This window comes from Miniopterus natalensis, chromosome 19 (assembly GCF_054644295.1).
Source record: "Miniopterus natalensis isolate mMinNat1 chromosome 19, mMinNat1.hap1, whole genome shotgun sequence".
NCBI lineage: Eukaryota > Metazoa > Chordata > Mammalia > Chiroptera > Miniopteridae > Miniopterus > Miniopterus natalensis.
This window is the reverse complement of record NC_142099.1, coordinates 35038818-35053194: the sequence shown is the minus strand read 5'-3', so window position 1 is coordinate 35053194 and position 14377 is coordinate 35038818. Positions and strand designations below refer to the sequence as shown.

Below are 14377 nucleotides of genomic sequence, written 5' to 3'. Positions count from 1 at the left end.
TACCCAAGGGTCACCCCCAAATGTTACACCTAAAATTTCCCGGGACATTCGGGAATCCTGGCTGCTTCCGACCCCGCGACTGGGGAGGCGCCGCTGGGCCACCAGAGGGCGCCAACGGGACGCGGGGACCGGGGCCTCGGCATGGCGGCGGCGCGGGTGCTGGTGCTGCGGGGCGGGCGCCCGGCGCCGGTGAGCTTCGCGCAGAGCGTGTGCGGCCTCCTGGGCGCCAGGGCGGGGCTCGGGCCGTGGCCCGCACACTGCTGCGTGCGGCGAGGGCAGCTGCTCCTCTCGGACGGGCCGTTCCCGGGCGCCGCGGCCAGGCTCCCGCTCCAGGTTGGGAGGAGGGCCCGCGGTGGGGAGTCGGGGCCGCGGGGAGGCCCGGGGGCCGGGCAGGGCCCCCTCAGTCCCCGCCCCACCGCGCGGTGTCGCCTAATTTCTGGAAGCTCCGCCCGCTGCTGAAACCTTAACCCAGCCGACTCCCTCTGGCCAGCGACCCCCCTTCTGCCCTTTTGCGGCCCTGGACCAGCAGCCCAGGCCCCCGGGAACAGAGCTGCCCCCGAATGGAAGTGTGGATCTAGGTGTGGCCGTCCTTCTGCAGTCCAGCGACCGGACAGTCCTGTTGACCCGGAGGACACGCACCCTCAGAGTTTCCCCCAACCTCTGGGTACCACCAGGTGAGCGCCCTGAGGGCAACGTCCCAAGTCCAGGGAGGAACTTGCTCTTCACCCAGCGGGCTATGCTCAGTCTCCGAAGGACTGAGAAGTAGGCCCAGAAATGGGGTCTGTCCCATAAACACAAGAGGCTGCGACTGCATCTGTGCCCGCTGGAGGAGGCAATGTAAATAGTGAGTGGGGGTCCCTGGGCAAGAACACCCCATTCACCTCTTGGGCCCACTGTTGTTGCAGGTGGGCACGTGGAACTTGAAGAAGAGGTAACCAGCCATTCAGCTGACCCAGCCGGCACCCTGTCCTGAACCCAGATACCTGACTGGGACCACCTTGGGTGTGGCCTGAGGTGGGGCCCTGGCCCCTGACTTGCCCTCTCTCCCTGCCAGCTGTTGGACTGCGGGCTTCGAGAGCTTTGGGAAGAGAGTGGACTACAGCTGCTCCAGGGCCAGTTCTCTTGGGTCCCTCTGGGGTTATGGGAGGTGAGACTGGGACCTCTCTATTTAACCAAGAACCCTCAACATCTTCCCCACCAAAACCCATAGAACAGCCTTACCTGCCTTTGGCCACAGGAAAAACAATGGAGTGGGTGGTTTGGAGTGCCCAAGCCCACAATCCTCATGGGTGCCCCTCCTGCACCATCTCTACCCTCCACTTCCTCAGCTGTATTTTCGAAATCTCAAGAAGAGACAGAAAGTTCTCATCTTTGTCATTTTTTTCTTAGTCTGCCTACCCTCCTAGGTTGAGCTGGGGTCTCCCCAAATACCATCACATCGTTCTCTATCTACTTGTGGTCTCCCAGGAGTCACAGCAGCAGCTGCAGGTAGGACTGGCAGTGGAGGAAGGATGGGGGGGCTCAGGAGGCCCAAGCAAACTAGTTGTCACTGTGACTAAGGTGGGGGAGGGGGAAAGTCAGAGAAAGCCTCTCCACCCCCCCCCCCCCCCCCAAGTTTCTCTCCACTCCACCTGAGAGTAGGTTGTGATCAGAACAGGCCTCCTGATAGAGGTCCTGATAAAGGGATCAACATATCTGGCCCCAGGCCCGGATCCAGCCAAACCCAAGTGAGGTGAGCGCCTTTCTATGGCTGGGCCCAGATGTAGCAGCTGCAGTGGCTGCCACAGAGGATGGGACAGAGACACCCAGACATCTCCCCCAGGACCTACCACCCTCTGTCCTGTAAGTAGGAGCTTCTCCCTGACCCTCCAACACATACACATTGAGAAATTCAGCTTCTATCTCCTCCCAGGGGGAGGGGGGTGGAATTTGTGTGGTGGGAGAGATTTAGGGAGAGTTGGTCCACTGATAATGAAGAGAGCACATAAGATCACAGACACTGTCCATCAAACTCCAAGGGTTCCTGCCCTGACTGGCTATCCCTGAAGACCCAGGTCGTGACCCATTCTCCCATAGGGGCAAGTCACTTAACCCTCCTTGAACCTGTTTCCTTTCTGTAAAATGAGGTTAACACCCACCCACCCCTCTCCTGCAGTGGTTGGGAGAGTTAGATGACTTGATGCATATGGAAGTGGGCTAAGCCACAGGCACAGCTCAGACAGTTGTCATTATGCAGTGCAATGGAACTAGAGGATGGAAGAGCTCGACCTCTGGCCTTGCCCATGTCCACACTGCTGCAGACGACCCCAGCCACCGCAGAAGACAAAGAGAGGGTCAGCACCGGGACCAAGTTTGCGCTCGGGCTCTGGCTGCAACATCTGGGCAGGTAAGGGTGAAGGGCGGGAGGGCTGAACAGTATTGGGCTGAATGCACTAGTGGGCATGTGGGGAGGGGGAGGAAGAGAGAACTGCTCTTGGAAATCCTCAGTGACACCCCTACCAAGTGAAACGAGCTCATGTGGACTCTGGGCCTGCAAAGGGAGAACAGAACATGGACACCCCTTCCCCCAAACCAGGGACCTGGAAAGCCAAGTACATAACCCCCTCCCCAGCCCACCTCCATGACACAGAAGATTCACAACCTTTATTATGGGTAAGAACTTTGTACAACTTTGGGAATAAAAAGTAAAATTACAACAGAGGTCCTAGGCCCTGGAGGAGCCTGAAAAAGGAGATTAGGGACAGCACAAGGGTCCTTCCACCTCCCAGGAAAGGTGCAGAATGAGCCAGACCTCACCTCAGGGCAGTGGACCTTTAGAAGTTCAAGCCCTGGGCTGGTCAGCATAAGAAACATTGTGAACTTAAATATATAAATAGAGAGCCCGGGGCAATAGGCCAGGCCCTGCTCCCAAACCCCTGGGGATCAGGGCTGAGGCCATACCTCCTCCTCAGGCATACTGGGAAGTAGGAGGCAGGGGAAGTTGTCTTTGGACGCATTTTGGTTTTCCTTGTCTATGTACAAAAATCTGCAACCCAAAATAGAGTTCTCTGTCCATGTGTCTGTCTCAGTTTCTCCACCTGTCTGTTTGGCCAGAGAGAACAGGATGGACATGAAGAGACAATGGCTATGTGGATGGAACTGAGCCATGGATTTGGAGACTGGGAAGAGAGGGCATCTGGGGGACAACAGAAGGGCCCCTTCCCCATGAGGCTCTAGATAGTCAAGGCTGAGAATTCAGCCCTTCCCCCAACTCATATCCCATCCCACTTGCCCCCCTGCCTAGGTTAACATACCCAAATGAATATGCCCGCCATCTAAAGACCACTTCAAAAAATAGAACCTAAATGTCCTTAAAAAGAGGTTAAATATTAACCCTTTGGATGCTGGCCTTGTCCGGCAGAGATGAGGCCAAAAACTAGTGTCTGTGAAGGTCTTTCTTGCCTTTGGGCAAAACCCCGCTAAGTGGCAGAGTGGCCAGGGGTCTGGACTCCACAGCATACTTGCTCAGCGCTGGGAGACAGTGAAGGTTCCATAATCCAGGGGACTCAGTCCAGGGAAATGATGTCTGAACGGCAGCCAGTCAAAGAGGGACCTGGGGGCAGGGGTCCTCCATGCCCCTCCCTCAAGGCCCCCCCAGGAGCCACAATGCTACTGACACGGCCAGGAGGGGGTGCTGGAGTGGTGCTGCGGTGAGAGCTCCCCAATGTGGGGGCTAGTGGGCCCAGGAAGTGGGAAGGGGTCCCTCGGTACTGGAAGAAATGGCCAAGGGCATCCTGTTCATCTAGCGAGGTGATGACGGAGGGACCATAGTGCTGGGAGGAATCAAGGGCACAGTTTAGGGTTTTATCCTTTCTTTACCTGCCTCCCCATCACTCATCTTGGAAATATCATACGGGATGAATCAACCCCTCTGGATCCCAAGGTCTTCTCCAAGCAGGAGAGCCTCTCTCTGATTCTTTCCCTACCTTCCCACGCCCACCCTGATCCCCTGACTTGAGACAGCCCCTCCAGATTGCTATTTTCTTAGCCCTGTGGGTGTGTGAAATGTGTGGAATGTCTGGTTGAGGCAGGCACGGTGCTCAAGTGCACATGGACGAGGGGGTGAGCAGGCAAGGGGCAGAACTACGCTGAAATCTCTAGAGAGAACAGTAACAGGGACTGAGGAAGGCAGGTGAGAATGAGGAAGTACTAGTGGGGCCTCGGAGGGAAGTCAACTGCCTGTACCATCCCCTTCTCTCAGAGAAGCAGGTGTGGGTCTACAGGGAAAATGAGAGAGGGAGGGTGCCCATTAGTGCCCAGAAAGGAAGCTCCAAAGATCTGAGATCTTCACAGGAGAAGGGACCACTTACCTGACTTTCAGTCTGAAGGAAAGAAAATAAATCTAAACCTGGTAAGAAGAAAATTACAATCAACTTCCGGTCTGACCCCATCACCACAAAAAACAAAACAAAGTTCCTTGGATCATGGCCCTTTGCAAACAGACCCAGAAAGCTTGAACAGGAGCAGGGGTTCTGATCAGGTGCTGGGGCAGATGGAAGTGCCAACCCCACTCTGTGGTCAGTGTCCTACCTTGGATGTCTGCCCCCAGTGGGAAGGCAGGTGGGTACTCATGTAGTGGGAGACTGGACAGGAAATCTCCACCCAGCGTTCCCATAGCAGGGCTCCGGAGCACCGAAGAGGGCTGGTGACCAGATGTCAAGACTCTGAGGAGAGACAAGGAACTGAACTGGGGCAGCCAGTGAACCACAGATGCCCTCTCCCAGCTCAGCCTCCAAAGTCCCCTCTTTGCACCAGGGTTTGCCCAGCAACCAGAAAGCTGTCCTGACATTTTCCTCTGTCCTTCTGCTATAGATTCAGACTATTTCCTCATACCCTTTGCTTCCAGGTAGAGCCGGGATGGCAGCTGAGGTGACAGGACAGTGCTTCTTCGTCGGGGGCAGGTCCTCCTCATCTGATGAGCTTTCTAATGTCAGGTCAATAACTTCAACCTTCTTCCTATTCTCTGAGGGATTGCCCTCTTGGACTGGGCTGTACTGGAGGCCTGTGGGTGGCAAGAAGACTGTGTCTCAGAGAAGAGGCCATTCAAGACTTAGCTCAGCTGGGGGACAGGGGATCACTCACCATCCAGCCCATACCCTGGCGGGGGGCAAACCTCAGATGCCTCCTTCTTGGGTTTCAATGGGCACCAGGATCCATCTTCCATGAACTGGATCTCATCACAATCCGAGCAGGAATTAAGAATCTCCATGAATAGACTGGGGGAGGGAAGAGAAGGGAATTCATGGGGCTGGGAGATGGCAGGGACAATAGCCAGGGAATTCTGCTACTCACCTTCCTGAACCTCAGTTTCCTCATCTGTAAAATAGGGATATTATCCACTCTACTGAACTGAGTTGTTAGAATCAAGTAAATATGTAAAAGAGCTTTGCAAACTTTAAATGCTAAGTTTTAAAATAAATACATTCTAAGCACCTATTTCATGTACTACTAGGGACAAAACAAGAATTCCATAAACCACCTTAAAAAGGGCACTGGGAACAAGAACCATAATGTAGGCTCTGGAAGGGGGTGGGAACTAACTAGATCAGCATATCCAGGCCTTCAAAAGAACTTCACTGTTATGCTCAGTGAGAGATCAGGTAGTTGCTATAAGCGATATAACAGTTCAGTGCAGTGGTTCTGCCACTTACTAACAATATAACTTTGGGAAAAATACTCAGTTTCTCTAGGCCCCAGTTCCCTCTCTCATAATGACAGTACCTATCTCATAGTTATTTATAAGGATTCAATGAGATAAGGTGTGCAGAGTGCTCAGCACCACATCTAGTTTATAATAAGTCCTCAGTGTTGGAAACATGTATGTATATATTATAAAAGGAGATACAAAATATGTATATATGTATGTACACACGCACACATATATATATACATATCTATAACACGTACATATATGAGAGAGAGTCCTAGTGGCTGTCCTAGGTAAGATAAAGCAGAATGCAGAATGGCCTTACCCATCAATGATAAGAGATTCATAGGGAGCCTTCTTGTCACACACAGGACATGTCCACGTTGGCTTCTTCTCATTCATCTGTAGATACAGGGCAGCGTCGAAGCTCTGTAGGTGGGCGCAGGTGAGGGCACGACAAGGGACAGTCAGGCGCATCTTCCCTAGCTGTGGAGAGAGGAATTCTCTGGTCAGAAAGCCTCACTCTAATGGCTCTAGGAACCTTCCTCTGAGTCCAGAGGTTTAACCCAACCCTCCTCCCCCTTCTCTTCTGCCTTGTACTCACCGGGCACATGAGTGACACTCGGAGACTTGTAGTGGCCACCTCACTGTCCGGGTCAGCCGTTAATTTCTCCTTGACTGAAACAAGAGTGAAACCAGAGCCATGAGGCAAGCAAGGCTGGAGAGGACGCCTGGGAGGCGGTGAGGCCAGAAGCAGATGGCTCTGGCTGAGAGGCAGCTGGGTAGAGAGCCTTTGGGGACCAGTGGGCTGTCACATGGGGGTAGGTCTGGGATCTGGATTATGAAGGCTGGGTGGGTGAGGGGAGATTTCCCCATCCCTGAAGATGCTCAAATACAGCTGGGTGACACTTTGGCAGAGATGACCTAGAGGGAATTGAAGCATCACAAGAGAGTTAGACTAGATGATCCTTAAGATTCTTTCCAGTCTGGAGAACCCATATTCTAGTGGAGCCAGAGTTAGAGTCTGGGAGGTGCAAAACAGATGTATAATTGGAAATGCAAGGGTGTCACTCAGTGCCTGGGAGTGGTCTGACTTCTCAACCACTACGATTGGTAAGGGGGCTGGGGGAGGGTTGAGGTTAATGTCAGAGATGAGGTAAATTGTAATAAGAGCGGTGTGGATTTGATTCAAAAGGCTAGAGGGCCTTGGATCCAGATGAGAGTGGGGAAGAGGGGCAGGATGCTACTCACTCAGTGCCCGGGAGTGATCTGGGTTCCGGATGCCCTTTGCTCTGAGTTTTTGTAGAAGAGTCCCTGCAGTCAACTGCCTCACCAGGTACACAGACAAGGAGTAATTCTACTTGGAGGCAGGGGAGACAGTTAGCCTCTGCTTTGCACACCACCCCTCTACCCTTAGTCCCACGAGGAGCAGAGAAAGCAGGTTAAGGCAGAGGGACCCATAAAGAGGAAAATGTTTCCCAAACCCAAGACACTTGGGTGATTCCTCCTCACTCCCTGTGTTGCAGGCTTCTCCATCCTTCCTGACTCAGCCATGCTCACCCGTCCAAACTCAGATGACCAGTTGACCACGATGGTGTTGGGAACAGTGGCCGAGAGTCGAGCCAGGGGTGTGATGTTGATGGGGCGGCTGGGCCTCTTGGGCTCAGCCCCATTCTTGGTAGGGGGAAGGTAACCCTGGGGAAGGGAGGGACTGGTCAAAACATCTTGTCACGGGTTACTCACTCCCTGGAAGGAAGGCCAGCTCATTGATCAAGGAGATGAGGGCCTATTCAGTGACTCACAAAACTGGAGCACTACCGTTGTGTGTGGGGTTCACTCCTGAGTGAAAGGAAAGCTTATTCACTGACCAGGAGCCCACTCACTGAGTTCCAGAGGAGGAAGCATAGGTCCAACTCTCAGCTCTGGAGTCATAACTTCTGAGAAGCCTTCCCTGAGCATTTGGGTCGAGCTACCGTCACTCCTCTGGGTTCTGAAAGAACCCTTGTTCAGCCCTGTCTTAGAATTCTCTATATTGATTAGATCAGTTAACTGAGCACCTACTATGTACCAGGCACCTTGCTAGGCATGTCTCTTTCAAAATCAGTTTGTAGTTAACACTTAGGAACTGAAACAGAAGAGGTTAGTGTCGGAAGAAGGGAAGAGCATTTACCGGCAGAGGGCACAGTTTCCCATTGACCTTGACAAACAGGTTGGGGGGGAAATAATCCTCCTGGGGGCAGCTGGTCTCACAGAGACAGAACCTAGGAAGAGATGAGAGAAGATAAAAGAATGGGGGCAGTTTCTTCAGCTGAACACCCCAGCATACAAGAGTCCCAGGACTGGTGGATGCAGCACAGCAAGGATATCTCCTAGGAGTACCTGTCATACCCTTATTTCATTCCATCCCCAAAGGGAGCCAGGGAGGGAGGGAGGGAGGGACGATCAACTCACCTTAGCTGCACCTGTATGGTATAATCACATTTGGCTCCTGGCAGAACCTCTCTGTAACAGGAAGGGAGAAGGAGACGCATCAGTACGTGGCTGTGGCCCCAGAGGGCAGGGTGAACAGACAGAAACACAGAAAGTTAGATGACCAGGGGATAGCAGAGAGACATACAGGAGAACAACACAAAGGAGGTTCAAGGTGATGGATAGGGAGAGCAGGGTAAAGAGAAGAAAGAGAGCAGAGTCCAGGGGTAACCACCCTAGGATGAGGCCAGAGGGCTGGAGAGATGTACCTGGATGTGAGAATCTGCTGCACTTGCTGGGGTGTGAGCGCAAAAGTAAAGTGCGCTTCCTCAAACCGCTGGCTAGAGGTGGATGCTGAGGACAAAAACGGGCAGTTATTCCCAAGTGCACTGGCAGCTACAGAAGTTGCCCCCATCCCAGGTTGATTCCACAGGACTAAAGCCTAGGAAAGGCTTGGGGAAGAGGCATGGAGTCCAGAAAGACGGAAGGATCACAAAGAGCCGTACCAAGGGTGGTGGGCCGGATGAGCTCCCCGTGAACTTCGTAGAATGGCAATGGTTTCATGGTGACATCAGGGTGCACAGGCTGGGGCAGAGGGGGGTGCATGTCCACTTCACGCTTGGGGCCCAGCAGGGTGCCAGGGGCCAAGAGGGCAGGGGGGATGGGAGCTAGCGGACCAGAGGAGCCCACTGGAGGAGTCCCAGGGGGCAAAGAGAGAAGGGAGAGATCAGAGGGCCCCAGTGTCTTTCGGGGGAAGCGTCGGCGGTACAGCTCTTTGATCTTCATCTGGACACTGGGGGCACAGCTGGACTTGAGGAGGTGCAGGGCCTTGGCCAGGAGCTCGTGCTTCCGTCCACTTTTGTTGCGGCCAGCAAAGCCAAGGAGCACCTGGAGCTCAGACACCCGGAAACTCATCACCATGTGCTGTGGAGAACAGGGAAGCCTGAGAAGCCGACCTTAGGTAGGCCTGTCTTGCCAAAGACACTGGGCTGAGCTACCAGAGGGGCACCACCTCTTTCTTTCCAGCACTGATCATAAAGATGCTTTGCAGCCCGAGAGTTTCACCACCTCGGGATGCCAGGCAGCCAACCTGGCCAAAGGGACATCTTAGTCCCGCCTTAGTAACCCTCAGGTCAAGCACTGTCCTCAGCTTGAGCAGCCCTCCCCCCAGCCTGGAGCCGACCGGGGGCAGGGGGCAGACAGGGAGCCCCCCTCGGCGCCCCGGAGCCCCCGCCTCCATCCCGCCCGCGGCCGGCCTCCTGTGGCTGCTGGATCCCCTCCCGCCCTCGGGCTCAGGCCCTGGGAAGAGGGCGGGAGGCAGGGAGGAGGGAGGCGCGGCCTCGCGGGGCGCCCCCGGGAAGAAGGGGGCCGGGCTGCGGGGCTGCGCCCGCGGCCCACACTCCCCGCCTCGGCTGCTCCCCGGGCGTCGGCGGCTTCGCGCCCGGGCTTTCAGGCAGGCGCGGCGCTCACAGCTCCCCCAGGTCCTCGCGGCGTCATTTACGTAACCACCCCCCACTGTCTGAAGGAAACAAGACCTAAACTTGGGGCGAGGCGGGGAGCAGTGGCCCCTCCTGGACTCCCTGGGGGACCCGCCCGGGGCAGCCCCCACGGTCCTCGGCTCCCGGGCGGCTGTGCTGCCCGGCCCGTGGAGACCTGCGCTGAGAAACTCGCTCCCACCCGCGTCTCCTCGGTCCCGTCTACTCCCCCGGCGCCATCGAGAACTTCGCTCGGACCCCCAGAGCTTCACGCGCCCGGCCCCGCCCACGGGTGCCCCTCGCTGAAGGGGACCGTCCCGTCGGGCGCGGGATGCTCGGGCCGCCGCTCGCCTCGCCCTCGCCGCCCGCGGGCATCCCCAGGCTCGGGTCCCGGGAGCGGCCCCGCAGCTTCCAGCTCCGCGGGGCGCCCAGGGGCGCCCGCCGCCCCGCAGCCCCGGCCGCAGCCCTGCCCTGCCCCTGCCGTCACCTCGGCCTCCGCGGGCTCGCCCTAAGCCTCCGCGACGGCTTTCCCTCCGGCCCTACCCCTACATCGGCTCCCTCGCCGAATCCGACTGGCACCCCGCGTCCCCGCCCCCTGCGCCTCGGCCCCCAACAGCTGCAGTCCCCTCGGCCCCACCCCCGCATCTGCCCCGCGGCCCCGCCCCCGGAGCCACGCCGCAGCCCCTTCCTCCCGCCGCCGCCGCGCTCCCAGCCCCAGCGGCCGGGCTCCGCCACGTCCGCAGCCCCACCCGAGCCCTCGGCACCCAGTCCCCGCCGCCGCCCCGGCGCGGCCGGCCGCGGGCGCCGTCCCGCGCGGTGGGGGAGGGGCCGTACCTTTAACTCGCCCAGCTCCGCCATCTTGAGGCATCGCCGCGCGAGCCCGAGCCGGGCTCAGGCCCAGGGACCGGCGCGCAACTCCCCACCCCGGCGCCGGCCGCAAACTGCCGGCTGCTCCGCCCCGTCCGGCCGACACCTCCTCCCCGGCCCCGCCCGCCGGGCTCGGGACACGCACCGGCCGCGGCGCCTCCCACCGCTCGGGGCCGAGCCCGGCGCGTCTTCGGCCGGGACGCGAGGCGGGCGGGCACGGAGGGAGGGTGCGGCCCAGGAGATCGCGGGGTCCCCAGGGGTCACGGAGAGGCGGGCGGAGGTGCCCGGGGGAGGGCGCTAGACCCGCCGGAGCGGGAGGGGATGGGCTGCTGGGCGAGGGCCCGGAGCTGCCCAGCCGAAGAGGAACGGGGGAGGGGCGCGGCCCCCCCACGAGTTGAACCAGCCACGGAGAGTTTCACCGCCTCGGGAAACGGGCGCGACCCGGCCCGCTTCGGGGGAGCTGTGGAGGCGCGAACAGTTCGCGGCCAGACGGCTGTTCCCGAGCCTCCGTCCCCACCCCCACCCCGCGCCGCGCCGACTGCGCGGCGGCTCCGGGTCCGGCCGGCGGACCCCGACCGGCGGCGGGAAAGTTCGGTGCGGGGAGCGCAACTTACCGCGCGGCCTCGGGAGCGGGAGGCGCCCGCAGGGTGGGCGGCGGGCGGGGCGGGCCCGGCGCGCTCCGGCCGCTCAGCTAGAGGTCAGCCCCGCCGCTGGACGCCGCGGCGGCTCCGCCCGGCTGGAGCCCCGCCCGGCCGCGCGCCGGGCCCGGGGCCGCCCTCGGGGAGCGCCCGCCAGGGCGGCGGAGGAGGGGAGGGGGCGGGCCCCGGGCCGAGGGAGGGACGGAGTCGGGCCCGGGAGAAGTCGACGCCTCGGCCGAGCGGGCCGGGAGAAGGGACGCCCTCGGCCTCAGCGTCCCCCGGCGCTCTCACCCCTGCGCTGCCCGCGGCGGCGAGCGGGAGCGACGCTGCGCACCCGCGACCCGACTGCACAACAGGGTCCAGCTCGGAGCGAGACGCCCATGGAGGACCGGCCTGGGTGCACCTAAGCCCAGCTCCCCCTGTGGCCTCCACCCTCTACCCCAAAGGCACCGGAGAGCTCGCAACCTTGGGGCTGCTGAAGGTGAACAGAGGGGAAGTCTTCTTACCCCAAAAAAAGATCTGTCTGCCTCTCTCTGAACTACTTCCTTCTTCCAAAGCCTTGGACTTTCCAGACCCCCCCATTCTCAACCGAGCTAATCACTCAGGTGCAGGCCTCATGAAAGCACCAACTCTAGGGCAGTTTACCCAAACTAGGTGCTGGCAGCAAGTATAGCATTTCATAGTTCGTTGGCTGGAACCTAAATGATAATGTATTTGGTCAATAAATATTGGAATAGTGCTCAGAGATTGTTAGGTGCTGAAACACAAAAGCCTTGCAGGAGTTCTCAGTCTAGCAGCAGTGAGAGAGAAGACAGTTAAACCTACAGTCAGCATACAAAAAGTGCCTTAATAGTACCAATAGTTCTCTCATCTAGCTTCAACCTTCAGCGCACGCCTCCCATGAGACCCCACCCAAGCCATAGTCCCGAAGGTGCCAGCCTGCCAATACCCCAGGCACCTGTTGAGCTGGACATGCCCAGCTACTCCGTGGGCTTTGTCCCCAGGGAGGATGTCCACCTTCACTTGACACTCGAGTTCTTTCCTTGCAGCTTTGCTGCCAGCAATGGTGGGACTTCAAGCTAAACTCAAGCTCAAGCATTTGGTTCCTAATTGCAGCCGCTCACTTCGACACTCGAGTCTTCATCAGGCCACGAGTTCGGTTTTTGTCCTGTTCATTCCTCTAGGTTAAAACTTGCTACTGACTAACTTTTATCTTCTAGAATTTTCAGCGATTTCAAAGGAAGGAGGATTAGAGGGAGACAGGCCTGGAGGCAGCACAGCTCTCACATTGTTTCCTCCCTCCCTCCCTTCCTTCCTCTCCAAAATCAATGAAAAACATCCTCAGGTGAGGATTTTTTTAAAAAAAGAGAAGATGGGGAACTCTGGGACTGACAGATATGTTCATTACCTTGATTGTGTGACGACTTCATGGGTGTATACGTATGTCAAAACTTATCAAATTGTACACTGTAAGTACGTGCAGTTATTGTATGTCAATTATATCTCATTAAGTCTGTAAAAATATAAAAAAAAAAAAAAAAAAAAAAGAAAGTTAACCTCACCTTGATTCCTAGTGATTTCATAAAGGAGGAATCTCCTTTAATAGTTTACTTGAGGTTATAAGTTCCAGCATCTCTAACGGATACTAGAAAACTAGGAACCAGGGCACCTGAATCTGGGCCTGTATGCACGCTCCATGAGCACACAAACCTTTTCGGTGCTGTACATTTTCTATCCTCGGTGCCGGTATGTAGTAGACTCTCTAGATATCAGTCTAATGAATGAATGTTACCAGACGAAGGAGGGAAACTGCAAATCAGGACCAAGTTTCGTACTGAGGGCATTCAAAGACAGTCTGGACCCCATCCTGGCCTACCAAGCTTCAGCCATCAACTCCTACATCTGAAGACTGAGGAAGGAGGGCGGAGTGAAACAGTATAAGCCCCCACTGAAGTCCCATTAGATGGAGAGCCCAGGAGGAAGGGAAACATTAGGGCTACAGTTACTTTGGGAAAGATTTATTTATGAAATCAAGAATCTCAGGGCTTGGGTTGTTGGGGTAGCAGTTTATGGGGATGTATAGAGGGATATTGGGAAGACCAGGGGCTGGGGAAGGTTCCCCTTTTGTGTTAGCCTTAACATCACTGACTATTCCTGTAACTCGGCTACCCTGGGATAAGCTTCTAGGAACCCCGGAGGGAGCCAAAAGCCTGGCTGCTGTTACCCAAGCTATTTCCTGGCTCACCCTTGAACTTAGCCAAACGATCTCCCCCTCTCAGGACCCTTCCTCTGCAGGCTCTTCATTTTCCCCACTCCACACCCCATATGTAATACAAAATGTAATTATTCTTTTATATTCTTGAATAACTCTGAGAGCAGGAAGAAGAGAGTTTCCTTCCCCTTAAAAGAAATGACTTGGGCCTTTTTGATGCTCTTCCTCTTGGCCCCTGCACCACCTTCTGCCTTCCTACATCAATCCTCTCGTCTCCATCCTCCCGCCTTAACACGGTCCTGAGCCCGTTCACACACACACCAAAGCTGACCCTCGTCTTCTCTAGGACCTGGTCTACACTCCTTTCCCTGGCCAAACCCTGGAGCCAGGCTGTGCAGCCCTCATGTGGCCCCCTGTCTTCCCCGGCAGCCCCTCCCCACTCTGCTCTCAACCCAGCCAGTCTCTTTACTGCCAAACCACCGTCAGCTGACCCAGCAGAACCCAGCAGGGGGCAGGCCGAGGGGAGGAATGGGGAGGGATCGCTGCCCAGGCCACCAAACCGAAATTCCAGGCTTGGGAGGGCTCCACTGCCTCTTTCTCACCGAGCCATTCGGCCAGCACGGGGAGAGGAGCGCCATGGGAAGTGGCCACGAGAGACAGACGCGTGCTCGGCCTGAGAACAGCCGCAGGGAGGGCGCCACCTCTGAGTGTCTGTCCCTTTCCCTGGAGTCAGGCTTCACCCGTTTGCTCCTGGGGCAAAGAACGCTGACTGCGTGAGACCACGCGCTCCCAACCCAAACTCATGGCTTAACACATGATAGGATATTTTAGATTGTACATCTCAGAGAAAACCCGCGCCTCCCAACGTCTCCTCCTTAAATATGGACTCGGGAGCCCCAGGGTGAAGGAAAATGATTAGAGCCGCGTCCGCCAGTAAGAGAGAGATTTGTGAGAGAGAAAGAAAGAGAGCCATGCCCATTTTTTTTAAATGTTATTTATTGATTTTAGAAAGAGGAAGGAATAGGGGGAG

At 56.8% G+C, this 14377-nt stretch overlaps 2 protein-coding genes across 4 annotated transcripts; one reads left to right on the top strand and one right to left on the bottom strand.

Annotated features, from left to right (window-relative positions):
• The first annotated feature begins 141 nt into the window (after positions 1-141).
• On the top strand, positions 142-5471 carry NUDT17 (nudix hydrolase 17). The gene is made up of 7 exons (XM_087828033.1): positions 142-333; positions 491-674; positions 906-931; positions 1055-1147; positions 1390-1488; positions 2237-2386; positions 4886-5471. Exons 1-7 carry the CDS (start codon positions 142-144, stop codon positions 4910-4912), a joined length of 771 nt encoding a protein of 256 aa, XP_087684159.1. The 3' UTR covers positions 4913-5471.
• Positions 2629-10557, bottom strand: PIAS3 (protein inhibitor of activated STAT 3). 3 transcript variants are annotated; one of them, XM_087828030.1, is made up of 14 exons: positions 10465-10557; positions 8662-9079; positions 8425-8509; positions 8138-8188; positions 7857-7947; positions 7199-7381; positions 6938-7043; positions 6291-6364; positions 6012-6172; positions 5122-5255; positions 4873-5041; positions 4570-4703; positions 4350-4387; positions 2629-3812 (listed from the first exon to the last, which is right to left on the bottom strand). In XM_087828030.1, exons 1-14 carry the CDS (start codon positions 10486-10488, stop codon positions 3546-3548), a joined length of 1935 nt encoding a protein of 644 aa, XP_087684156.1. In that variant the 5' UTR covers positions 10489-10557; the 3' UTR covers positions 2629-3545. The 3 variants fall into 3 exon arrangements, with proteins under 3 accessions (XP_087684156.1, XP_087684157.1, XP_087684158.1); XM_087828031.1 differs by having other exon boundaries at positions 7247-7381; XM_087828032.1 differs by lacking the exon at positions 7199-7381.
• Positions 10558-14377: the final 3820 nt, after the last annotated feature.

Excerpts from the sequence above, each read along its gene's own strand:
- NUDT17 (XM_087828033.1), top strand. The coding sequence starts at position 142 with ATGGCGGCGGCGCGGGTGCTGGTGCTGCGGGGCGGGCGCCCGGCGCCG. Across the intron at positions 1,148-1,389 it reads TCCCTCTGGGGTTATGGGAG|TCTGCCTACCCTCCTAGGTT; the intron begins GTGAGACTGGGA and ends TTTTTTTCTTAG. Across the intron at positions 1,489-2,236 it reads AGTCACAGCAGCAGCTGCAG|TGCAATGGAACTAGAGGATG; the intron begins GTAGGACTGGCA and ends GTCATTATGCAG.
- PIAS3 (XM_087828030.1), bottom strand. The coding sequence starts at position 10,488 with ATGGCGGAGCTGGGCGAGTTAAAG. Across the intron at positions 8,189-8,424 it reads CAGCAGATTCTCACATCCAG|AGAGGTTCTGCCAGGAGCCA; the intron begins GTACATCTCTCC and ends TTCCTGTTACAG. Across the intron at positions 4,704-4,872 it reads GCTCTACCTGGAAGCAAAGG|AGTCTTGACATCTGGTCACC; the intron begins GTATGAGGAAAT and ends GTCTCTCCTCAG.